The sequence below is a fragment of the Egretta garzetta genome, unplaced genomic scaffold (genome assembly GCF_000687185.1).
Source record: "Egretta garzetta isolate BGI_Z169 unplaced genomic scaffold, ASM68718v1 scaffold30, whole genome shotgun sequence".
Lineage (NCBI taxonomy): Eukaryota > Metazoa > Chordata > Aves > Pelecaniformes > Ardeidae > Egretta > Egretta garzetta.
Window position 1 is genome coordinate 417,286 of NW_009258383.1, and position 18,769 is coordinate 436,054.

Below are 18,769 nucleotides of genomic sequence, written 5' to 3' on the forward strand. Positions count from 1 at the left end.
CCTGCTTTTCTCTCTCACTGTATAGAGAAGGCTAAAAAGTATCTACAAAGCCTTCTGCTTCATAACTGAAAATGGCAGTCAGAGAGCTTTGGTGCACTCCTGCCTTTAGAGTGAAGGTACAAATTCCAGGTGCTGAAGTCAAGTTTAATAAAAAAGTCCAGTATCAGCTCCTAGATCAGAATCCAAAAATCAGAGCTGAAGATACATATTCTCCTCTTTTGTTTCCTATGGGCTAGCTCAGTTAGTGTGGCCGTTGAATCTCTATCTAGACACATGATTCTCTCCACATCCCATGTGTAGGAACTAAGAAGAGCAGGGGGGTTGGACTAGATGATCTCCCAAGGTCCCTTCCAACCCTTGCAATTCTGTGATTCTGTGAGTTCCACTTCTTGGATATGGCACCTCATTTTTTAAGGATTGCAGTGCCTAATTGCGTTATGCCTAAGTCCTTCTGTTAAATTCCTGACTCAGTACTATTCACATTTTTCAGTAAGATGTTGGCTTGGTATAGATGAAAACATTATATTCTATTGTCCTTTTCTGCATATTAAAGCACTAGATGGTATTTTTTTTTTGGGGGGTGGTGTGGTGTGCCTATGTTGAATATTTTATGTGGAAAAAGAAAATTAATTTTATCTAGCAGCTCTTCTTTATTAATTAGGTGATAGAAGAAATCAAGGAAGATTTGTGTCTGCTTAAAACTATGGAAGTAGAAGCAGGCATTAATTAGATCTTGGTTTATTAAAGCTTATTAAATGCCCTGGAAATATGGTAGAGGAATCCAGCATGGACTGGCTATTTAGTATAATGCAATAACCCCTTCATAGGATGATTTTGTAAGCTTTTGTCATGAAAGTTTGACATAGAAAAGACACTACAAACATTTTTGTATATTTGCCTTAAAACTAGAATCCACACAGAAGTACAGAATGTTGAAGTACTTGCATGTATGTATCATAAGCTATTTATGTCTGGTTTTCTGCAGAGACTTAATTTTTGCTTTACTTTAATTGTGCGCATTCTTTTTATTCTTTTATTGCACTGCAGACATTGCTATTGGTGCACCATTTGCAGGAGAAGACAGAAGAGGGAAAGTGCTCATTTACAATGGATATAGTAATGGGTTAAATGCTAACCCTTCCCAGGTTCTCAATGGAGCATGGGCCTCACAGTCCATGCCTTCGGGATTTGGCTTCACTCTAAGAGGAGACTCAGACATAGACAAGAATGACTACCCAGGTAAGATTTTTCAATTAGAAAGGGAATTTCATGCTTCCATTCTCTGGAAAATGCATCATGCCTAAACTGCTCCTTTTGAAAGGCAGAGGTCAGAATAAAGAATGGACATTTTTGGATAGTTCTAGCTTGCTTTCCTGACAGTTACAATCAGACAAAACAAGTACTCCCTTTCCTGTCAAAAGACATGATCAGAAAGGCAAGAAAGGGCTTAAATAGTTACATTAACATAAAACATGTGAATTTTACAATAAAAAGCTTAACCCTTTCGCCCTGCTTCCAAAATTTGAATGCTCTCAACTTATTGAACTTGTAAGCTCCTTCATCCTGGCATTCTTTCTTAATTAAAAACGTGTTGGTTGTAGAAGAAGGGATTGACTTGGTTGTGTTGCTAAGATGTTTTTTTGCTGTCTGAAGAGACACTGAGCTATATATAGGTTCTTAATGGCTCTGATTACATTATGTTACAAAAAGACAAAGACATTACTTAAAGGCAGGTATTTCATTTGGGCCTTTCCATCCCTTTTATGTTTTCATTCTTCTGTATGGACTCTTCCTTTTTAGGCTAGCTTTGATTCTTCCTTATTTGTTTACCTGACGTGCATTCCAATTTATCAGGTTTGTAACTTTAGTTGAGTTTCGTTGGGGTAGTGTTTATTTTTTTGTTCGTGGCATCGTAAATAGTCTGAATGTTGGAGCTATTTTAAATATGCTTGTATTTACTCTCCCTAGAAGCAAGTCTGTTCTGTTTCTTTCCATCACAATTCAGAAGCCTTAGCAAGGGTGTGCTGTAAAACATTATATTTTGTTACTGTGAAAGGTTCATCCACAGTAAAAAAGTCTTTACTTCCCTAACTTACTATGAAATTACCTTAGTTAGCCTGGGTTACTTCAAGGCTAGTGTTCTTAAAAGTTTCAAAAGTGAAAACTGTGATTTTCAAAGGGACAAAAATGGGATCTCTTTTACCTTTTTGTGATGGATTGTAAAAACCTTGAAAGAGGTGTCTTTTCAAAAGCGGAAGAGAGTTTCTGGGAAGGAGTGTTTACAATAGAAATTAGGGTTTTACAAACAGAAAGGCTGACTGCAGAGTAATAGAGTGAGGCTATCACAAGACTGAAGTGAGAGGATCTTTAGCATTTGAGAAAAGAAGGGGCTTTTAAACAGTGTTCTGACTTTTTGTTTGCATATTGTTGATGTTGCTATTAATAGTCTTTCATTGTCCATGACTAATGAGGTTCTTTTGGACAACAGAGCTCTTTAATAAAGTTTCAGCTTTTAAACATTTCCTAAAGCACCCACATGGCCCCCCAGCAAAACCAAAGAAAACAAGATATTGCATTCCTGACATTTCTAAGATTGAAACGATAGAGATAGGGAAGGGAAAGATTCTTTTAGGTCTTCTTCAAGTCACATGGGGAAGAAAGAAGAGTAGAAGTCTAACTAGTATATTAACATACTTTATGTGGAGCATCTTTTAAGCTAATTTGTGAAAATTTTGGGTGATGGGTCTCGGTCTTTCTAAATGTATACTGAGGAACTGCTATAGTCAATTCACTTGTGAGATTTCATGAGAGTTATCCTACTTTTCATTGATGGCTCCACTATGGATCCTACCTGCAGAATTTTCACATTGTGATATCAGCTTATTATGTGTTAGATGGTTTGGTTTTATTACATGCATTATTTATTTTAGCAAAAAAACCCCAAACACCATTCATTTACAGTAAGTAGCTTTTCCCTCCATCCCTCAGTTGAATATCTGGATGAGCAGTCCAGCGTACTGGTGAGAATCTGTGAGCAAATGACAGAAATAAAAAACCTTACTGTCAGTCAACCACCTCTTCCTTAATTCACAAAGACTTTAAGCACCAACACAGAGCTGCAAAAATAGCACAACCATGGCACGGTACTAGCACAAAAATAGAATGCCTTCCTATGGGAAAAAGGAAAAAAAAGAAAGGAAATTATATGGGGAAATGCAAGTCTGGGACAAATGCACTAGGCAATGAAGAATGTAATCCTTCTTGTGTCAAAGGCTTTTCTTCTTCACCTCCTGACGGAAATGCTGAAGGGCAGCCCTTGTACAAGGAGGAAACAAGGGACTGAACTTGGAAGGAATAGGAAGGAAGTTTTATTTTAGATGTCAGTTGAGAGGCAGAGTATTTGCTGCCTATAGAAGGTCTAGGATACTAGCCTTTAATTTAGTGCCTCCCAAACTACTGGTCATGACTGTAATTCAAAGAGGCTTGTGAAAGATTAGAAAAAAATCTTTAAAAAAAAATTTAAGCTTTTTAATGTGTATATTGTAAAATCAACCATTTTATAAAAAGAAAAAAGTAATAAACCAAATTATGCTGATTCATCACTATCAGAAGTTCAGTTCTTACAGACTGGGAAATGAGAGACAGCTGTAATGTCTGGCTGCAGGTATAACCATGTATTGCCACAGTCTAAGGTGAGATTCTCCAAGAAATTAGCTCTTCTATGGCTAGAGTTCAAGCATTGTGTGAAGACAAATGAGCTCAAAAAGGTATCGTGCTTGCAAGAAGTTCAGGACTGACACCAGTTTGTGAGGACTTGTATAACTATAGCAGTGCTTGTACAATTTACTCAAGCCCTTGCGCCTAACATTGTTCATGAGGCAGACATATCCTTGCTAGGAAATGAGAGGCTGAAGGATGGGGGTTACTCTGCCATTTCCTTTTTATTGCACTGTGTAGCATTTTTAGAGCTTTTAGAGTTTCAGGCGTTCTTCTTTAAATCAGACCATGTGTTAATGTTCTTGGAGCAGTTCACAGACCTGGAGGCCAAAAGATACAACCTACTTGTGTGGCTTCTTATCACAGACCACTGAGCTTCACCCTGGGCTCGCTGTATTGAGCCCAGGAACTAGCACTCTTAGGGACTGACTGAGTTGCAAGTTGGGGAATACAGTTCCTAAAAAGTGAGGGTGAATCACAGTCAAATTCCTCTCGTGGCTGGGAGTTCAATTCAGGCTGAGATCTACCTATTAGCTTCTGGGAAAGAGCAGCCATTTGGTACGAGAAGTGATACCTTTCTCTCTTCATACAAATGCCAGTATAAGCTCAGGAACAGAGAAGGAAATAGGGAGCAGATAAAGACTGCTTAATACTCAGTGCTGTTCAAATCCCCCAGCTTTCCTCTGAATGGAGGAGTGATTTCTCCTTCCTCCTCTTCCTGCAACTCCTGGCCTGCAAAGGGACAGAGACCAGAGACCACCTCCTGCTTCCTGGTCTTTTCTAGGAAAGGCTGAGGACTCCAGGACACCAGTTGTATGATAAATATGGGAGAAAAGTGATCACAGACAGGTTTCATGGTGGAGTAGCAGAGCAGGCAGAGAAGAATATAATACAGTCATACTAATACAGATGAAACACGTGTCTAGCACCGTAGCATGTCTCCAGCAGTGGCCAACAACAGATATCCAGGAAATTATATGGTGGTTGTGATATTTCCCAGAATATTCACCCAGCTCTAACCAACAGGAGGAGCAAGGTGTCCCTGAGTCCAAGGTAGTATCTTCAAATTAAGTATCCCTTGACAGATTTTTCTTCCATTAATTTGACCAGTCAGTTGTAGAACTTGTGAACTTTTGACACCCACAGCAACCTGTGTCAAAGGGCTCCACAGCCTAACTGCATGTTTTATCGAGAAGTGATTCTTTTCACTGCATTCAATTCAAGTCTTGAACGTTCCACTGGACAGTTTCTTTGGATGTGCTTATACTGAAGAGACTGTAAACAATTCTTTAGTCTACTCTTATTTTACAGACCTCTAGCATATTCCCTCCCTCAGCCATATGTTTTAGAAATCCTGTGGAAGGAACCCTAATTTACTTGATTGTTCCTTGTAAAGAGGCAAATGGCCCACTGTCCTGCTGTACCAGATGATGGTTCAGTCTTGTCATTACTGCTGCCTCATTTTTATGTAAAGAGCAGTGTGTAAAGTGTGACTTATGTCTGGCTAAAGCATTGCTCCTAATAAAGATTTTGCCATTGACCTGGGCTTCAAACTTATCCAACATAAAAAAAGCTGTATCTTCCCTACTGAGAAGAAAATCAGAATTAGCACTTGACAAAACAATAATCACAAATCTTTTTCATTGGTAACAGTGATTATGTTTGTGCAAAAAAAGTAAAGAGGGCCAGGAACTGGCCTTGAGGCTACATGGTACAACACAGCTCACCGTCATCAGTTGAAACCCTCCTGCCCGCTGAACAGGATGGCCAGACCCAAACTGCCTTTTGGGAAAGGTCCTTGGCCTAGGCTATTCCCCAGACTGTTCCTGGCCACAGTCTGGGAGAGTACTAACTTGCACACACTAAAATCAGACCAGAGTCTGTGCTAACAATAAAAGAAATCTGGACAGTACCGACAGAGTGCTCAAGCTCATGCCCTGACTTCATTTGAATTTCCCTTGTGTAGCCATTTACTGCACGAAGCACAGGATACAGAGAGCTGAATGGCCACCTAGTCAACATCATACCTAAAAATCAGTCTTTCTCTAGTAGGGTCAGCATGCAGACAGGGCTGCTTTTCCTTCTCATTAGCAGTCCTGTCGGTATAATGACCATCTGTCTTCAGCTGCTCTGGCATAGATGTTATCACTGTAACAGTAACAGGCCTCTACTGTATGCATTGCAAAAATACAGGGATTTTTCTAACCTTTCAACAGAGAAGATTTAGCTTTTGTTACTAAGCACAACCCTTCGTTTACATCTCCACAGCTTTCCAGGGAAGGACTTCTGCAAATTGTGTCATATTTGCAGACATTCCAGAAGTTATGTGCCCAGAATTGTTCCTTTATCAACACAGACAGGGGTGATAATATGGTAGTCTCTGCTCTGCAGGCTCAGAGGTAGTGGGAAACTTTCAACCCTGGGAAGCAGCAGAGGCGGAAAACTGTGCTGATCATCCTAACAGCTGTATTGCTCCAAAAACATGCAGCTGCCCTCTCTCTGTGTTGGTGTTCACCACCTTCAGCCCCAAACAGAGTGCTGTTTCTCATCTAGCAGAAGAATTGCAATGCTAAACAGTGGTGATGGTGGTAGTGAATGGATGGATGCTCCTTTCACTGTAGTCACGTAAGAGTCAGGCAGAACCTGAAGAAACTTTATAGTCGGATTAAGGCTAGTGAGAGGGAAGCAGTAAGAGGAAGGCAGATTAAGCATGTCTGTCAGATAGATTGAATGTACCAAGCCAGCTCTGTGCTTTTTGATGTGACTGTTCAGGAGAACAAACAACGTGCAGCTTTCCCAGTCTTCCATGCATGACACTGACAAGCTTTGTACCATACTTACGTGAGATACTCAGTACCTCTCCAGTATACAATATATACCCAGTATTTGAAGGAAAAGACCAATTAATCCTCTTAAGCTACATCTACACCATAAATATGCTGTTCTTTGGTTCTGAATTGTCACTGAACAGTCCTTGTCCATACTATCAAACTCGCTTTCTTTGCCAAAACAGGGTTGCTGTGTGCTCTCTTTTGGAGGCTAATAATTGGCATCAGCCAACTGCTTTAGGGCAATTCTGATGATACCTCCACAGACAGTGCAGGTACAGCACACAAGCACATTCTCTGGCACTAATTTACTAACACTGACAAAATTGTAACATCTTTCAGCAGATGATCCTTTTCAGGGTTTTCTGACAACTCATACTCTAAGTTCATATTCAAAGGAGAGGATCTGATCTCACTTACACTGCTATAGTAAATACTGACTTAATGCTGTTACTCTGGATTACTACTTACACTGCTGTAGTAAATACTGACTTAATGCTGTTACTCTGGATTGACATGTAAAAAATAAAGGATATTAAAGAAATAAAGTGAGGGAGCTCTGAATGGAGTGAAAAGGTCTAGAAGATGGGATTTTTTCATCAGTTTAAGTGCAAATACAGTGGCAACTGGAAGGAATTATGTATGAGATTCTGTACTGCACTTTTCAGCGCCAAGGCTAGGACATGGCAAAGCATCATGATTCTGTATCTGAGGCTGCACTGGTGAGGCCTATAACACAGTTTATATAGCCATGGGATTCTCTGTAATAACAGCTCTTCGAGGTTTGCACAAGATATTCTGAAATCCCTGCCTCAGCACAACCTTCCTGGCTGTCTTCTACAGTGGAGTATCTGAGCAACATAATGGTAACTTTCAACACAGCTTCCACTCCACTCCCCAGTAAATCTGGGGCTTTTAGGGCCCCTTTGCTTCATCCTGAGCTTTATTTGTGTCATCAAGGCCTGGAGCAGGGAATGAAGCCTCAGCTTAGGCATGTATTTTCAATTGTAGTTTATGTTATTTATAATTTTATTTTACTTTTTCAATGAGCATAGTTCAATTTTCATAGGAACAAAAGAAATCCATAAATCTGTTTAATGGGAAAGAAATTTGTTTCTTTTGGCTTCTGGGCATCTGTTCAAAGCTGGTCCCCAGTGAGTGCTTGGAGTCTGTGATTATCTAGGTGATGGTGCTGCACTTCCAGCTGGTTCATCTATCTGTGCAGGGCTCAGGCATTTGGAGGCTGTAAGGTTTCTACCCTCACATTTCAGCATATGTTCAGTCACTTGATGGCTGATTATAGCTGAGCAAATAGTTTATAATGAATAACTTACTCAACTCATTAAGCTTGCTTTCTTCTTGTGGCATATCCTCCAGCAGACTGTGGTTTCTTCAAATGTGTTTGTGAACCAGGATGATTTTACCAGTTTCTTTTAACAGTGTGGGTGGATTCAGAGCAGTGCTCTAGATGAATTTGCTATTCAAAGACTGTTGATTAGTTAATTAGTTAATCGCTCAAATAAATTATGCACTATTGTTCCTGCTCCCTGCATGTTTATAAGCTCCCTGCTTGTATAAACCTTCCTTATTAACTTAAGAGAATCATTCTGGAGGCAGTGCTGCTGGAGTTTCATCTTCAAGGTATTCCAATTTTATACAAACACAGCTGTTGGCCTGCTCCTTTGGTTATTCCTTTTAGTCAAACCCTTGTCAGCACAGGGAAATGTGTAAAGGCATCTTCACGGCTTGTTATTTTGAACTCAGTTATTATCATTAGAATAGCATGTAGTTAGTATAAACAAATTACTCTAGCAACATTTTAAGGAGGAAATAAGTGTGATAATCAGACAAAATTTCCTCAGAACTTCAGTAATCCAATCTAATCTTATTAAAGTAGGAGTATTTAACAGCTCCATCTGCTAAATACATTAACTCAAACAGCAGGAAGAAAACCCTCAAGTTTCTTTCTGAGAGGTAAGGGTTCTTCAGCATTCATAATTTTTTTTTGAGAACCATAGGCATTGTGCCAACAATATCACAAATCGTAATCTAGTGATTATTAAATTATGAAGTTGGTTGAGAAGACTTGTGGAAGACAAACAAGTTAAATCAATGAAAAGCTGCATCTGCTCTGGTAAGAGAGGACTGCTGAGCGTGGGAGCCAGAACAAGGGCATGGGTTCTGCCAGCAAATGCAGAAAAGCTGAAGTGTTTCTACCAGCTAATTATGTTTTCACATGAATAATCAATCAAAAATGGAGTGACAAGCCAAGAATCTCCTATAAATATGTTAATTTTGTGGCAAATTATTATCTAATTTACAGGTATGCTTTTCTAAAATTCTTTGAGATATTCAATGAAATCACAATATTGTGCCCAATGGAATATAAGAATAAAGCAATTAATTCCAGTAAGTGGGATTTACTGAAGTGATAGAACATTAACTGCCCTCTCTGGGATTTTTTTGTAGAATAATGAAGTGAATAATAACATTGTATTATGAAGGGGACTCATTCAGACGAAAGTGGAGCATTAAAATGAGTTAGGCTTAGGTTTATCCTTAACAGACCTGCCATCAGGAAAACAGAGAAGGATCAAGGCAGTTGAGAATGGTAGAACTGGAAGAAAGTGACTCTGTTTTGGGTGATGGTTGTTTGTAGTATTTAACTACAATTCTTGACTAAAATTGGCTGAACTGAACAATCCTGTGCCCTTTATTACAGCCAAGCCTGAAGTAATGGCCATTTAAAGGAAATTTTATTCTGGGCCTCTCCTACTGAGATTTGGGAGTGTAGTACTCTCTGAAATCCTAGAAAACAAATAGAAATCTGATCATGGGCCTTTTTGGCACCTGATCAACTGAGGGAAATGAAAACCAAAAAGGCCCACAAAGATATTTTTTTTTAACAGGGTTTCCAGTTATGCAGTTTTCTCAGTCTCTTTTATGAAATTTCCATTAGCACCTGTACTCAGATAGGATTCTAATTGTTTTCCAGTTCCTATTTATACTATGCAATTAAACTGACAGACTACACAGAGTGATGTTTAAAGCTGTCAGCAGATCATTCTGAGTCCATAAGGTGAACACTTTCATGCCTGTATCCCGGTAGAGTTGCGGTGGGGAGATGACTCAGATATCCATTGTTTCATTTTTGGCTTTCTCACAAGTGAAGCGTGTGCTAATTGTGTAGTCCTTCACTGGCTGTCTTTCTTGGTCCTACTGTCCCTCACAAAGCGAGATGAGATACCATGCCTCGGCAATTCTGTTGGGTCTGCTGGACAGACTCCAACAAAACATGGGGTGCTGAGGACGCCGCATGTTCCTCCCTGCTCAGACTCCCTGGGGCTGCATCTCTCACAGGGGATGCAGGATGTCCTTTAAAAATACCAGGGGATCAAAGAATTTGCTCAAGTTAATAAATTAATATATCTTGTTAAGACTGGAGGTAGGACTTCACTGATCTTCCTACTTCTTCCAGCTGGTTGAAGGCTTAGTCAGCATCATGGCAAGTTTCTGCCCTTTATCACATGGTGTTTCAGGTCTGGCACAGCCACATATGTGGCAGAAGGTGCAGGTAAAAAGACCAGCTTACAAAATCCAGCGTGCCTTTCGCTGGCATCTGTGAATACTCTTTCCTTAAGTTTTTATGATAATTTTATCTTGGAAAATGGATTTTCTTCAACAGACATCATCTTGCAAGCCTTCCCTTCAGAGCAAAGTAAAATTTGAAATAAGTATTAGGACTGTTTAACTTTGCACGGTGCCCCTTGACTTCAGTTAAGTACATGCCAAAGACACTTGTTACAGGATTAAGCTCTGTGAACTCCACCAGTTGGGATTTTAGTGCATACAATCCTCAAGCTGAATTGAAATGCAAGTTGAAAATTCCTTCTGAGTCGCTCCATGCTTGTTTACTTAGTTTTTCCAGTGTGATTGTGACCCCACAACTCATTTATTCCACAACAGCAATGAGGCAGAAGCACATGGCTGCTGCCACCAGCCCCTCCTTACAGACCTCTGCTTCCCTGAATGGTAACAGCTGATAAATTATCTTCTCAATGAGATGGCATAGGCAAAAAGTGGTCATTTACTTAAATCTGTGAGGTCCCTCATCCTCCTGAAAACATAAAATATGAGAAAAGAAGGAGTGAAGGAGATTTAGTGATTCTGATACTTCTCTCTCTTTTTCTATTTACACACATTTTAATCTGGGCTTGAAAAAACCCTCACAAATGCAAAGGAGCAAAGGTTTTCCTATGCTTTTCTTCAGGCTCTGTTTGGAAAGGTTATAAGTAGTTAAATTGGCTTTTTTTGCTATGTAATTCCAAATTGCCTGTTAAACCCTTATTTTTCAGCTAGTGACCTTTTCATCAGTGACATTGCATGCGTAGCATTAACAAGCAATGAATAAAGACAACTTCTCCCTATTTTTAGGAGGGGAAAGTTGCCAAACTGCAGATAATTTAGATATCTCATGCACTTTTTCATGGAAATTATTAGTAACTTTTCCTCTGCAGAACATACAACAAATTCGAAACTTCTGCTTATAAGAGTGTTCCAATTTGATGTGTATTCAAATCCCATGGATTCACATCAATGCCAGAAATGTTTTTTTCCAGTGATGGGTATAGGAGTTGCACCCCACAAGGCAATGAAAGAAAGAAGAATACAACTACTGCTCTGTAACAGAACAAGTAGAAGCAAAGCAAAATCCCTAATGGATCTTCTAGTGAATACTCTGCTTGAATATACAATGACTTGATCCTTATATTAGATCATAAATGTCACTACTGGGTATAAGTGTTTTATTGGTTGCATATGCATTCTTAAGTCCACTTTTCCTACTGAGTAGTTTCACTCATTCAAGCTCTTTGGGTCAAGAATAAGCATGGCTTATACCAGAGAATAAAGGACATGTCAGGGAAAAAGTAAGAGCTTCTAGACGAGAGCAGGATGAGCACAGTCCTGACTGCCCTTAGTGTATGCTCAAAAAGGGCCTTTGTGATGGTGCCGTGATTGAATGTCCTCATCTCTTTTGCTGTGTCTCCAAACCTGGCTGAGGTGGCAATGACTGCTCATGGAAAACCAGTCTTTTGGTGGCTGAGGCATACCATTACCCTCTGTCTTCAAGTAAGTTGGGCTCTGTCCCAGAGCAACCCAGATTTAACTGCTAAGCAGATGTACAAAATCCCCTTTAATATTAAAGTGGGGATGCTGAGATAATGGGAACCGAAGTCTGCAGAGCTGTAGATACTGAAATTAAGAGCTTGCTCATAGTAGTGAGGATAACTGTACTTGACAGGTTCATTCTTTTTACCTTCAGATTCAAACAGGCTACCTTTTACTAAGCTTACTCAAGTTGTTTGTGTTGTGGTTTAACCTGGCAGGCAGCTGAACACCACACAGCTGCTCACTCCCCCCCTCACTCCTTCAGTGGGATGGGGGAGAGAATTGGGGGAAAAAAAAAAAGGTAAAACCCATGGGTTGAGATAAAGACAGTTTAATAAAACAGCAGAGGAAAAAAAGTAGTAGTTATAATGATAGAATACACAGCATATATAAACCAAGTGATGCTCAGTGCAATTGCTCACCACCCGCTGACCAATGCCCAGCACGTCTCCAGCAGCGATCGCTCTCCCCACCCTGGCTAACTCCCCTGAGCATGATGTCCCATGGTCTGGAATAGCCCTGTGGCCAGTTGGGGTCAGCTGTCCTGGCTGTGCCCCCTCCCAGCTTCTTGTGCACCTGGCAGAGCAGGGGAAGCTGAAAAGCCCTTGCCTGGTGTAAGCATTGCTTAGCATCAACTAAAACATCAGTGTGTTATCAACATCCTTCTTGTAGTAAATCCAAAACACAGCACTATGCCAGCTACTATGAAGAAAATTAACTCTACCCCAGCTGAAACCAGGACAGTGTGTTCGAGCTTTCCCTTGTGCCCATGAAGGGCTGGAGTGCTTTTTTTTTTTAATGAAGGATCAGACTATGAAGTCATCACAAGACCAGGATCTGGATAAGTCTTGGGTATCTACCTGGTTTGCCTCTGCCATAACATAGCCCTGGTCTGAAACCTTTTGAGTTACCAAACGGAGTATGAAACAGTACATATCCGAAGTTAAGTCTGTTGCAGAATTGATAAAGAGCATCCTTTAAAAAACCAAACAAACAAACACCAAAAAACCCAAACACAAAACCAAAAAAACCCAACACAATATTAAATCTTTTGGGATTACTGTGGGTGCTGCTATCAAGGAGCTGCCAGGAAAAGTTCTGCCATGTGCATTGTGTAGCTTTTATGGTGATGGCTATGTCTCAACCAGTTGCTTATTTAAGAGGAAAACAGGTTTTGGTGCTGTGTGCAAGTTGTCTATAAAAGCTGCTAATGAAAAGGACTCATAAATGTCCCAAAAAGGAGATAGAAACAACACTCATTTTCTTCTGCTATTTAAAGCATTCCTGACCCTGAAGCATATTTCTCTAAGGCCAATGGAAGTCGAAAAATGTAAATGTTGTACAAAAAGAGGATCAGACCCGTAAACTGTCCATGCCTGCTCCTTGTAGGACATTATTCAGTGGAATTCATTGTAGGACAGGCTGTTGCCCATGTGGTGTACTTGTTTAAACTTGTGAAATCCTGACCATCTGAAAGGCAGACATAGCACTGGAAAACACGCTGCCAGACCTGGCCCAAACCCACTCAGCTAATGAGCGTCAAAGCTTTGTATTTGCATCATGCTTGATGACTTCAGGGCTTCTTAAGGAAACCAGTGCTCAAATTATGGAAGCAGCATGTAAGGGTTTGTTTACAACCCTGAGTACTGGTTTAGTTAACTCATTTAGATCAGTTTAGGTTGTCAGTCTGTAGCACTGCAAGGTCTGTTGTGAGACTTGGTCTACGGAATTGGACATGTGTAAATCAAATCATATGATAAGAGAAAGGGGTGGACACTAGCAGATGGACACTAGGGTGTTTGAAAATGAAACAAAGCTCTTTTCTTTTCTTGAACTGTGCTCCAGCTAGAGGCAGCAGAAAAGTTGATCCTTTTTCACAGAATCACAGAATCGCAAGGGTTGGAAGGGACCTCAGGAGATCATCTAGTCCAACCCCCCTGCTAAAGCAGGCTCTCTTAGAGCATTCTACACAGGACTTCATCCAGGTGGGCCTTGAATATCTCCAGAGAAGGAGACTCCACAACCTCCCTGGGCAGCCTGTTCCAGTGCTCCGTCAGTAAGAAGTTCTTCCTCATATTCAACTGAAACCTCTTATGTTTCAGTTTGCACCCATTGCCCCTAGTCCTGTCGCTGGACACCACTGCAAACAGACTGCTTCCATCCTCATGACTTCCGCCCTTAAGATATTTGTATGTGTTGATAAGGTCCCCTCTCAGTCTTCTCTTCTTCAGGCTTTCCTCACTGCTTGGCTCCAGCTTTTCTCCAGCAGGCCTGAGTGGTCCAGCAAGCCAGTCTGGATCTTCCCAGAGCACCCCTGTGTGGGGAATCCAGGCAAAAAAAGGAAATATTTGGGCCTGTAGATTCCCAACCCAGGCTGTTGTCCAGTAACAAAGGTGTGCCCAAGGCCCGATGTAGCCCTTGTGTTGTTGACTGTATCTGTTCCAAATGGTGACTGATGGGGAAGATTGCTGTAGGTGGATAACTATTGTAAGCCTTAGCACATGCTGCTACAATGCTGCGAGCATTAGAAACTATGAAATCAGCCATCCTCTCACCTGTGTGTTGTATTTATATACACAGAGATGTAATGATTAAATTAACAAACAAATTACTTAAAACACAAAAAGGGATGGGAAGGATTGTCAGGAAGGAACACCATAAATTTTCAACGTGACCTGAGTGAGAGTGGGGACAAAGTGGTTTGCATATCTTTGTGTAAAGGGCAATTAATGGTTTGGAATAAAATGTAGAGTGGTTAATGGCATCCTTTTTCCCCTATAATGCAAGTCGGAGAGAAGCAAGACTGTGGCATGGGTGACCTTGTGTTAGACAGATTGGCACTTAGTGGATACAACCAAGACGTTTATGTGCCCATCTCTCATGATGTGAAATGTTTTCTTTCAGCTACACTGGTGAAAATATTACTTAGAAAGGGAATATCACATTTGCTTTATGGTGCTGCATTTTTAATATAAAAAAATCTAATTTAGGCTGGAGAAAAACAGTATGAGAGACATCTATATAGTTCTTCTGAACCTGTTTTGTTTTTCCAGATTTAATTGTAGGTGCATTTGGAGCTGGAAAAGCAGTTGTTTACAGGTACGTGATAAATACAATGGATTTTTTATTTTACAGCTTTGGTGGGAGATCTGCAAATAAACAAATTTCACATTCCTTTGTTTTCCTGGTATAATGTGTAAAAGATGCTCATCACAGATGATAAATTAAGCATTTTGTGAGAAACGAATGCTTTTTTCCCATGCTCAAAAACTAGTCATTTTCAATGAAATTTTTCACGCTTAGTCTTAGTTTGAGAAACTACTTCTGGAATGTTTGACTCCTCAGCTAATTTTAAATAAGACAAGAGAGAAAATGGTGTATTTTCTACCTTTAAAGCAACGTCACACACGTTCTTATACAGTCAAAAAATTCTTGCTACAGCTCATCAGAGAAATTTGAAAAGCATAATATTGAAAATTAATTTCTTTCCTGGGGAATGGTAGTGCTAAGAAACTTACAAGTGACTCTGATTCTTTGGAGGTTGTGTACATTAAGACGTGAACTATTAATTGAAAATAAAAACTGCTGCTTTTAGCTTCAGTTTAGAAAAAATATGCAAGATCCCATTTTACAAATCACAAAGTTGTTGCTGACTGTGGATTTTCACTAGATGCACTGTTTGGTTAGAGGTATAAATTAAAACTAGCAAATACATAAACAAAAATCTGCTGCTGCCCTCTTAGTCCAGCCATGCTGACACTTTGCATTTAAATATTCGCCGTCTGTTGCTGCAACAACGCGGTTGTATTTCTTGATTCCTGTCTGTCTTCTTGCTGTCTGTATTCCCAGCAGTGCCTGACTGAGAGAAGGCGTATTCTGCTTCCCAACTGACTGTTTGTCAAAGCATAAGAATTCTGTAAAACAGGAATGTTAGCTCATTTTAGCTAACACTGTAGGTGCAGTGAGTAGACCTGATTTTCCTACTGCCCTATTTAAGAATTGTGCAAATACTTTGCAATGCATCACTTTGCAGTGGCATGAATGACTGCACAGGATGTGAAACATTGGAGAATTAGACCCAGTGTGTATTTTAGATAGCAATAAAAAATGTGTTCTATTTAATTTATGAAAGTGAATAGCAGGAGGCCCTCAAACTTTCCATTTCCTGTCCAGAGTGTATCAAATATGCAACTCGTTATACTGGAGAAACAGAATTTTATTAACTAAAATTTGCTAGAAAAAAGGTTTGCACAAAAATGAATAAAGTAATTTTATTTTGTAATGTCTTGCTGAAGTAATACAGGGAAGTAATCATAAAAGCTCAGATGTGGATTAAAATATGAGAAAAGTAATTTTGTAATAAGCTGATTTTGCCAGAATTATATAAGTTACTGTAATGCAGTACTGCTGTCTTTAAAAAAACAGAATTTAGACCCTTTCTTATTTTCATTTGACTTCTAAATTGCTCTCAGTTACAGATTCTCATTACTTAATAACAGATTGTTATTCAGAAGGATGGTTCCCACCACCACAACTATATATTCACATACTCAGCAGAATTTTGTGATGGTTATTCCTGGTTTCCAAAGTCAGTTGTCTCAAGGCATGTCAGACAGAGTTTACTTTGCTATTGGCTCAAGATATTCTAGATCAACTTATACTTTAACCAAATTATGCTCATTTTTTTTAAGAACCTTAAACAGAGATAGCAAGTCTCAATATGTCACTGTTAATGGAGACAGTATAAAACAAATCTGACAGTATAAAATAATGGCCAAGGGACTGCTGTAAATCCCAAAAGGCAGACTCTATCCCTTTGTGAAAACCCAATATGATGAAATGTGTCTGATGTGCCTCAGTCCCAGGACACACCTGTTGTTAACTGTAGGATACAATTTCAGTGATGCTATTAACGTGTGATTTTTTTGTTACAAACTGTCATAGTAGGAGGTATCACAGTTTCTGACACTCCCCCCCCGCAAATGTTCTTTCGGGTAGGAGCAGCATTATAAAAGTGTTTTCTTCTGGGTAATCCTACATTTCTGGCTTCTTTGTGGCCATCTCAGTTAAGTGTTTTCTCTGCTGCAACTTAGTTATTAATGTGCTCCTTCTGTAGTAAACCTTATTTCTGTCCTTCAGAGCCAGACCTGTTGTGACAGTGAATGCTCAGCTTATTCTGAACCCCACGATTGTGAACCCAGACAATAAAACTTGTCAGCTCCCTGGCTCTGAGCTTTTGGTGGCCTGGTAAGTTCATAATTAGACAAAAAATGTCCTCATCCTCTTTCTCAAATACCTTCCCATTCCTAACTTTTCTTGCAGCTTTTTGTTGAACATGTTCAAAGTTCAAAAAAAATGTTCAAACACACTGTGAGCACAGCAAAAAAAAAGCCTATATAGAACAGAGTTCCTTTTGATATCTTCCAGTACTTCACAGAGTCCCAAAACGAAGAGGCTAAAAGTTGAGTTGTTTGATACACTGAGGCTCCTTCTGCATAGGAGGATGCTCAATGTCTCCTAGGATCAAGCTGCAAATTCACATGCAGTGTTTGGATGAATGAAACAGCTAAGACAGACAAAACACAGAAACATTGATCTGTCAACACATGCATCTTTGTTGCGAAAATGTAAGAGTGAAGATGCAAAGAGCTGGTGGGCTCACCATTTTCTGTTAGAGAAAGAGAGATCTCAGCCCTTTGAGGAGGAGAGAAGGTATCTGGCTGGCCAGCCTGAGAGCAGTTCACAGGATCTTGTTTCTGGCTGTCATTGGTCAGAGGAAAGCTTTTCTTAGTGCGCCATACAGCACAATGTTGCATATATCTTTAAAAGAGAAACCGTCCACCACAGTAGCATTTAGCTGTGAAAAGAAAAGTACATTCAAATGCTTGAAGAGCTTAAAACAATATAAGTTCAAATATAAAATGCTTGCAGGACAGTTGGAGGCTATCTAACAGCATGTAATACCACATAAAGGCACGTTTACTGCACTAGAAAAAAGTCCCCCAGGACCCCAGGAACAGTTGATAAAAGAGGCTATTACAAATACATAAGAAACTGTTTAAAAGTGGAAATCATAACAAATGAGGAAAATAAAAACAAAACGGAGCTTAAACACGTGCAAGTTGAATATAAAATATCAGTAAGTCCTGCCAGAGACACTGTGAGGAACAGATTTCTAGGACATAAAAACTAGTCATATAATTTTATTTAAACACATTAGAGGCAGGAAGCCTGCCAGGACGTGGTTTGGATGAAAATAATATCAAGGTGTAAAGGAGGACTCCAGAAGATAAAGTGACTGCAGAAATTTTGCACTGCTTTTAAACCAGAGGGATTCCCCACACTGGAGCCGTTCTTTATAGGAGATGAGTTTTAAAAATAATCTCAAATGTAAGAGTCAGCAAAAGTGGTTTTAGAACAAACTGATAAATATGAACAATAAAAAATAATGATGACCAGAAGCAGTTCATTTAAGAGTCATAAAGGAGCTCAACTCTGATACACTTAAACCAGTAAATATATGGGCTTTCAATGCATTTGATGCAATTTGTGACTCAGGAAGTTCCTAAAACTACTGAGTGTGAAAATCTGGGATGGGGCTGTCAAGAGATTTTCACTTTTGCTCTATTCTTTTACACTTTATGGGACTTCTCACATTTATCATAATGTTCCTCATTTCTATATCCTGTGTAGAAAATCACCCATCTACAGAGCAATGTAGAATGCACTCAGTAGAACTATGCAGTCCCAGAACTTTAAAAAGCTTTGGCATTTCTGGAATAGGATCCAGATCAAGATCCATCCTGGTTTTTTGATTCAGGCATGCTTTGGTTTAATAGTTGATGTAATAGAGAATTTATAATATTGACATTGGGCTGAAGCATGTTCATTGATCCAAATTATGTTTTTTCAGAACTTCAGTTTTTAAGACTTTTTAAGAATGCTTTATGCCATAATGGAAAAGATTTCAAAACCATACCACTTACTGACAGTGTACTGAGAGCAGAAAAGGTAGTGTTTTTTGCACAAGAGAAATAAATAAAACCACCTCTGTT

General features: G+C 39.5%; 1 protein-coding gene across 1 annotated transcript in view; it reads left to right on the forward strand.

Annotated features, from left to right (window-relative positions):
- ITGA8 (integrin subunit alpha 8) overlaps positions 1-18,769 on the forward strand; it is a 116,092-nt gene that overhangs the window by 34,582 nt on the left and 62,741 nt on the right. The window contains exons 13-15 of the mRNA XM_035896810.1: positions 1,048-1,239; positions 14,768-14,813; positions 16,854-16,961. Coding sequence (XP_035752703.1) covers positions 1,048-1,239; positions 14,768-14,813; positions 16,854-16,961 — 346 coding nt within the window. The remainder of the gene's footprint in view (positions 1-1,047; positions 1,240-14,767; positions 14,814-16,853; positions 16,962-18,769) is intronic.